We start from the raw sequence: 7,253 nt of genomic DNA, 5'->3' as shown, positions 1-7,253 counted from the left end.
TGGGTGGGCGTGGTGGGTAGAGAATAAGGATGGTAGGTAGGGTGGGTAGGGATCGTGTGGTGGGTAGGTAGGAGTTGTGGTGGGTGAGGTTGGTGGGGTAAGGTGGGTGGGGTGGAGTAGGGTGGGATGGGTGGGGTGTAGTGTGAGTGGGGTTGTGAATGTGTGTGGTGTTAGTTAAAATAACAAAAATTGAAAATAAAAACCGATAGAAAAATAATTTTTTAAAACGGAAAATGAAAAAGGAATAAGTTTTAACTAAACACATTTTCTAAATTTTCCAATGAAATCCGAAAACGAAAAACTGAAAACGAAAAATGAAAACTATTTTTCTGTAACTAAACACACTCTTAATATCTGGGATCTCTTTTATCTGGCTAATGCACTCCACCACCGTTGAATGTTTTTGTCACACAGAATAAAATTGGGAACTTATAATGGAAGCCCACGGGTATAAGAGACCATCTCTTTTGAAAGCTGCTCATAATCTTCCATAAATCTGTAATCCCAAGGTGCATGCTTGCAAAAAAAGATCAATAGCCTCATCATCGTTAAACAAACTAATATCTTGTGCGATAACTATGTGAGCTTTTAATAAATGCTCATCTCTGGTTGTGATTATTATCTGACAATTAGGCTTCCTTCACTGAACCAATCAATCAGGTGATCCAGCTAAAGATTTTAGTTGGTCAAGGTGATCGAAGTCCTCAAGAACAAAAAGGACCTTTCTATGGCGCAACCTCTTACTTATCAAACATCTTACTACTCCAATGTTGTTTGCTTCCATTTTTTGAAAGAATTTTTTCTTGCAATGTTTCCAAACCATGCCTGCTTGATTCCTCTCGAATATTTGCAATAAAGCAACAACCATCAAACTTTTTATAGATTTCATCATATATAGAAGATGCAAGAGTAGTCTAGTCTTACCACCACCCCCAACCCCCCATATTCCTATCATGTGCACCTGACCCAAGTTGTAGGTTTGATTCAAGACCATGGACTCGAGCCCCTGTTCCAATCAGGTTCTCATTTGCATTTGAAGTTATTAGTTGCAACCTCGATGAAATCTTGTCAACAATTTCTTTGATAGCCTTTGATTCATGCCTACAGATTGGAAAGAGGGATAATTAAGACATGATCACATTGAATAATTTCAAACAATTGAAAGTGAAGCAAGATGGATTTGTTATTGTAGCTTCAAGCAAGGCTTTATGTAAGGAAATAAAAGGTAGAACTTAATAAAGTCCATCATAACTGAATTGTAGCTTATCAATAATCCTAAAACTTGAGATATGTTTTAACAAACCGAACTGATCAATTGATCTAGTCAAAGCCTCTGTTTAATCAAGGGCATCACATCATCAAGAATAACTAAAACATTTGCATGAAATTAAGCTTATAAAGTACAATTATAGAATATCTTTTAGAGCACCCATATCTGAAGAGTAAAAAGTGCAAACACAAAGAGGAGAATTACCCGTTGGCAATGTTCATGGGTTCCCATCCAGAAAGGTTACTTGCATCCACAATTGCTTTTCTCCAGGATTCAACTTTGTTCTCCAACTCATGTTTAGCAAATGCTTCTCCGTATTTCCGTTTTTGCTTTCGCACTTCAGACGAATCCACATCATAAAATATGGGCATCACGATTTGCCCTCTCATGTCCTTGCATTTCATAATATGTGCAAGTTCATCCAAGCACCCAGGTGAATCTACATAGTTTTCAGAGAATACGATGACAACTATTTGTGATTCCTCAATAGCCTTCACAAGGGATGGGCGGATCGATTCACCCTGACAAAGTGTTTCGTCATCCTTGTAAGTGTCGATTCCTTGTAGGACAAGAGCCGAGTAGAGATGATCAACAAAAGTCCTGCGGGTATCTTCTCCTCTGAAACTAAGGAAAACATCATGATTCCATGATTGAGAAGAGAAGGCTGGAGTGGAGGGAAAAGATGATGAAGATGCCATTGATGAGTTGATTTTTTGAGATAGAATGTATGTGATGTGGTTTCAGCACCACAATGAAATGAACTATATACTGCAAGAGCGAGAAATGTGAGTTTCCAAGAAAATTCCAATTCACCTAAACCTCACGAAGCGACTATGTCAAGATATGTTGATTTGCTATTACAAAATGTATGTAGCTGGAAAAAGTCAAAGATACATACACACATACTATATATATATATATATATATATATATATATATATATATATATATATATATATATATATAGAGAGAGAGAGAGAGAGAGAGAGAGATTTAATAAGAAATGGGACTTTCTAAGGATATTTCAATCCCCCAAAAGCTAAAGAAATATGCAGTTGACATTGCCAATATAAATCATCAAGATCAATAAATTTTCATTGCAACAAATAACAACTTGCTTAGCTAATTCTAGCATATACACAACAGATATCATTTTCCATGAAACTTTCAACTTATCAAAAGCTAAAGAAATATCCACCTGACAAATTGAATAATACATGAGTTGATTTCACATTGATGATATCATCATCATAACCAATGATTTTTTATTGCAACAAGGAACAACCTGCTTAGCTATTTCTACCAATATACACAACAGATGTAATTTCCTAAGGAACTTCCAGTTGATATTTTTAAAATGGATATACTCAACAAATGTGATCTTCTGAAGATATATCCACTTCACATTTTTAATATAAATCATCATAATCAATGATTTTTTATTGCAACAAGGAACAACTTGCTTAGCTATTTCTACCAATATAAACAACAGATGTGATTTTCTAAGAAATTTATAGTTTACCAAAACCTAAATTTTAAAATACTTTTAAAATACATCCAAAGTGACATTTAACAAGATTGCAGCAAACACCATAAGTATCTTAATATGGTGCACCCCACAAAATCAACAATCTAATATCAAAACAGTATATCAGATCAGGGAAGCTAAAAACTTACATTCAGTGTCGGAGCAGCTGCCATGACAAAGCCTGTGAATGCAGCTATAAGCCTGCATACCATACATCAAACATTAAGCTAAATATCAATACTTTATGATCTATCAATAACCTGAATCTAATTCCCAACAATTTTAAGTAAAAGAACTATTATATTGTTAGTGCGATTAAGAAAGTAAACTCCATTCTAGCATCATTTAAACCCAATCGGTTCACTTCCACCACCATGGGATTAACATCACCAATAACTATAGTAATGGAAAAGGAGAAATTAAAGAGGAATCTCCGTGCAAGCGATGAAAGTTAAAAGAAAGAAAGACTGATCGCTTGAGCTTAATCTAGGCGACAATACCTCAACCTCAAAGGTCTCAATTGCAACATCGTCTTTAATAACAATATTTTCTTGGGGCACTTTGATATTTATAGTGGTAAGAGAAGGAGTGCAGGAATTACAAAGAACGGAGAAGAAACGAAGAAATGGCGGTGATGGCGTAGAGATAGAAACTAGAGAGAAAAGATGGTCAACGGAGAGAACGAAATTGAGTGGGAAAAGGGGTACGGGAAGTGATAGAAGTGGGCTTCATTATTGATTTGCGGTTGTGATGACTGATTTACGGTGGATGGAGGTCGAAATTGGTAGGGCTAAAGTGGTGATGAGGTGATCGTGTTTAAGCCGACGGCGGTGACGGTTGTTGCTCTGCGGTGACGGTTGTTGCTTCATACTTAATTTTTTAAACTACACTTATGTCCCCCAAACTATTTCCTTCCTCCAGGTATATGTCCCCCAAACTACTCTTATGGTGCCCCGGCAGCCTCAACACCAATCCCCACAACCTAGTAGGCTAATATCCAAAGGGCTTTACCCGAGCGGTAAAGAGTTCAAAAGAGAGGTTATGGGTTAAAGTCTTGTTAGTAGACATAGATGGTTTTAGAAATATGTCAGTTTGCCGGTTAAAAAAAAGTAGACTAATATCCCTGCTAAGAGAACCTCATCCACAATCGGCTAGGAATATAAGCACATGATTGGAACACTTAACTTTTAGATAAACCTTTTGATGTTGCTTCATACTTACAAATGGAAAATATATACAAACATAAAAAGAAGCAGAGGGACGGACTAAACCGACAAATTTAACTAAATTCACAATTATCAGAACGGATTCGTGACGTATTTGTGACGAATTTCCAACGGATTTATAACAGATTTTGACGAGTTTCACCAAATTACATTTGACAGGAAAATTTGAAGGATAGCCTGTGCTACCCTGTGCTGCATATTGGGTCCTCCCCTACAAAGAAGTAGTATATGTTTATAATCATATAATTAAAAGTAATATATTTTGATATAAGAATTAAAATTAAATAATTATATATTGTAAACATTAACCTTTGTCAAAATGTTAAAAGACTAATAAGAGCACATCAAGCTTAGTGCTCTTACACCGTGCTTGAATGTACTGCTTCTTTCTCAACACGTTTTCTTGAACATATATGTCTCTCATTATCTGTGAAGACTTCCACAAACACATTGTCGGTCCGTCTTCAAGGTAATCGTTCTCTCTCCCTTTTCTTCTCTCTTTTGTTACCGATGAGTGTAACACTCAAAACTTTTTACATATATTATAATGTTATTTTCTGGGAATTTATCTGAGTATTATATAACATTATTCAAAAACCAGAGTTTCCAAAAACCATATAACGTTTTTCCCAGAAAATTAGCGGGTGTACAAACCATATCAAAACCATAACTAAAGCAACAAGATTACTATGTACAAAATCTATACCCACTCTATACTCTTGCTGCCACTATCATCACTCATACTAAGGTTTTGTACCTGAACCTGGAACACATGGTACATAACAATTATCAGACAACATATCCAGTGAGTTATAATTCAATACAATAATTAAATTACTATAAACCATGGCGACTAAAAATAGTCTCATCAATAACTACAACTATCCATATTATGGCCCCGATAATAAATTTACGGCTATCCATATTATGGTCCCGTCAATAATTCACGGCTATCGATACTGGAGAACAAATCATCCAAATGGTCCCGTCTTAGTCCATAAGGACCCTTGGGCAAGCTTGCGATATCTTTTCTCCTTATATTTTCTTGGGTAAATGTCACTATAGTCCATTCAACTATCGTCATTTATCCTATTTTGTCACTAAAGTATTTTTTTTGCTCAATGGGTCATTAAACTTACAACTTACATGTCTATTAAGTCATTTTTGTTAGTTTTTAACACATCTTCCGTTAACCAGTTATTATAATTTACAAGAATGGTCCCTATGATTTCAATTTCTTTCATGGTTGGTCCTTTACTAGCATCGTTCGTCACCTACAGCTTCTCTTACTTTGTTCTAGCTCATCATTGTATGTGTGTTTCCTCAACATATCGACGATCTCAGCTTTTGAATGAGAATTCAAGAAACTAGCTTCCAACCTCGCTTCATCGGTGTCAAGAACCATGCTGCCCCTACTGCCGATCAGTGGAGGCGTAGTCACCGGTGCTGCAACTGTTGAAGTTGTTTCTGTAGTTGTGCTTTGATCATCAGTGGAACTTCCTTCAATTGTAATTAGTGTTCTTGAAGGAGAGAGAAACAGGAAGAAGAATGAGGTTCTATATATAGAGAGAGAAATATGATATATATGAAGTGGGTGTAAGAGAAAGGTTGAGTATAATAGTTGACGGGGTTGCCCGAGGTGAAGGGTGGTGGTTGCCGGAATTGAACGGTGGTGACGTCAGTGATGAACTATGCTGGTATGAGACCAACCACGAAAGAAATTGAAATCATAGGGACCATTCTTGTAAATTATAATAACTGGTTAACGGAAGATCTGTTAAAAACTAACGAAAATGACTTAATAGACATGTAAATTATAAGTTTAATGACCTATTGAGCAAAAAAAATACTTTAGTGACCAAATAGGATAAATGACGATAGTTGAATGGGCTATAGTGACATTTACCCTATTTTCTTTGTGTTACTTAATATTTATGTAGCAACACAATACAACTATACAATCGATTGAACAATACATTCTAAGTGCCAACACATTTAATAAGCACTTATTTCATTAAGCACAACATACAAGCCATGTATTCCTACTTTACAAGGTTTCATAACTCACCTTAAAGAAAGTTAGGTTGATTAACTTTTATTATCACGTTGTTGAGTAATCATTTCCTTCAATCCTGATAAATTAATCCATTGCAATAATTCAACAACTTATAATGCTTCTGCATAAACGATTATGCTTCTAACTAGTACTTTAGAATTCCTCTAATTAAATCTTGATTATTCTTATGTATGTCAATATAATATTGATTTTTATTAGTCAAAAATCTTGATAAATTCCAAAATAATATGTCGCATCCTATTTCCAAACTTTCAATATTCATGTTTGATGAAAACGATCAAATCCTCCAATTTATATTAAACATGTTTATTTAAACTTAGAAATGTTTAATAATTTAATCGATGAATATGCAAACGTATATTTATTTATTTATTTATTTAACATGCAGTTGGTTATAAGATTCTAAGCTTCTTATGAAACTCAAAAATCCATTAAATAATATCAAATAAATAAAAAGACGTTTAAATACCTTTAGCGTAAGTAGAAAACAATAAATCTTGATTGTATTCCTCTTTTCAATTTGAAGTAGGAGATGGATTGTATTCCTCTTTTCAATTTGAAGTAGGAGATGGAGTGTTTACTGTCCTATCCGCCTCTCTCTATTTCTTTGTTACATAAAAAAATGAAACAGAATTGACGAGCTAGAACAAAAAAAAGTTATCGGCTGCACATGGATCTGTGGCAGTTTCACTAGACACGTAACTTCCTAATTTACCAACACGTGGGATGTATCAAATAAGAGTTTACCATCCACCTTTTCATGTCGTTACACAATCATAAGTTATTTGATCCATATTTACAAGTTTTATCTTTCATCTCCTATGTTATTGACATAACATATCCTCCACATTGTATTAATGGTCCCTTGTCTCTTCTCAAATAAACACATCATATCCTTAAATTTAAAATTTCTCCATAAATTCTTTGTACGGATTCGGATTTTGATTATTTTATATCCACAAATTCATATTAAGTCAACTACTTTCATATAATGGGTTCCCTACTAAAGTATTCTACATTTTTAGTTATGATGCAATATGTACATCGATATGCATATTGTGTTATCAAAAATGTTACTATTTCACTTCTTGAGTTCACATATATTTAGACAAAATACATGTTGTAACAAATAATTTGAGTTTTTTTTAAAAT

At 34.4% G+C, this 7,253-nt stretch overlaps 1 protein-coding gene across 5 annotated transcripts; it reads right to left on the bottom strand.

The window, feature by feature from the left end:
* Positions 1-204: 204 nt before the first annotated feature.
* LOC145129784 (toll/interleukin-1 receptor-like protein) lies at positions 205-6,751 on the bottom strand. Of its 5 annotated transcripts, XM_079064585.1 has the most exons (7): positions 6,571-6,751; positions 6,093-6,156; positions 4,334-4,787; positions 3,299-4,235; positions 2,948-2,999; positions 1,475-2,038; positions 205-1,101 (listed from the first exon to the last, which is right to left on the bottom strand). In XM_079064585.1, the coding sequence occupies exons 6-7, from the start codon at positions 1,966-1,968 to the stop codon at positions 921-923; spliced, it is 675 nt and encodes a 224-aa protein (XP_078920711.1). In that variant the 5' UTR covers positions 1,969-2,038; positions 2,948-2,999; positions 3,299-4,235; positions 4,334-4,787; positions 6,093-6,156; positions 6,571-6,751; the 3' UTR covers positions 205-920. The 5 variants fall into 5 exon arrangements, with proteins under 5 accessions (XP_078920711.1, XP_078920713.1, XP_078920712.1 ...); XM_079064587.1 differs by having other exon boundaries at positions 2,948-4,235; positions 4,334-4,781; XM_079064586.1 differs by lacking the exon at positions 6,093-6,156 and having other exon boundaries at positions 2,948-4,235.
* Between the last annotated feature and the right edge of the window lie 502 nt (positions 6,752-7,253).

The sequence above is a fragment of the Lactuca virosa genome, chromosome 8 (assembly GCF_052849685.1).
Source record: "Lactuca virosa cultivar CGN04683 chromosome 8, Lactuca_virosa_CGN04683_v6, whole genome shotgun sequence".
Taxonomy (NCBI): Eukaryota; Viridiplantae; Streptophyta; class Magnoliopsida; order Asterales; family Asteraceae; genus Lactuca; species Lactuca virosa.
Note: the sequence above shows the minus strand (reverse complement) of the source record. Positions and strands in the feature narration are given on the sequence as shown.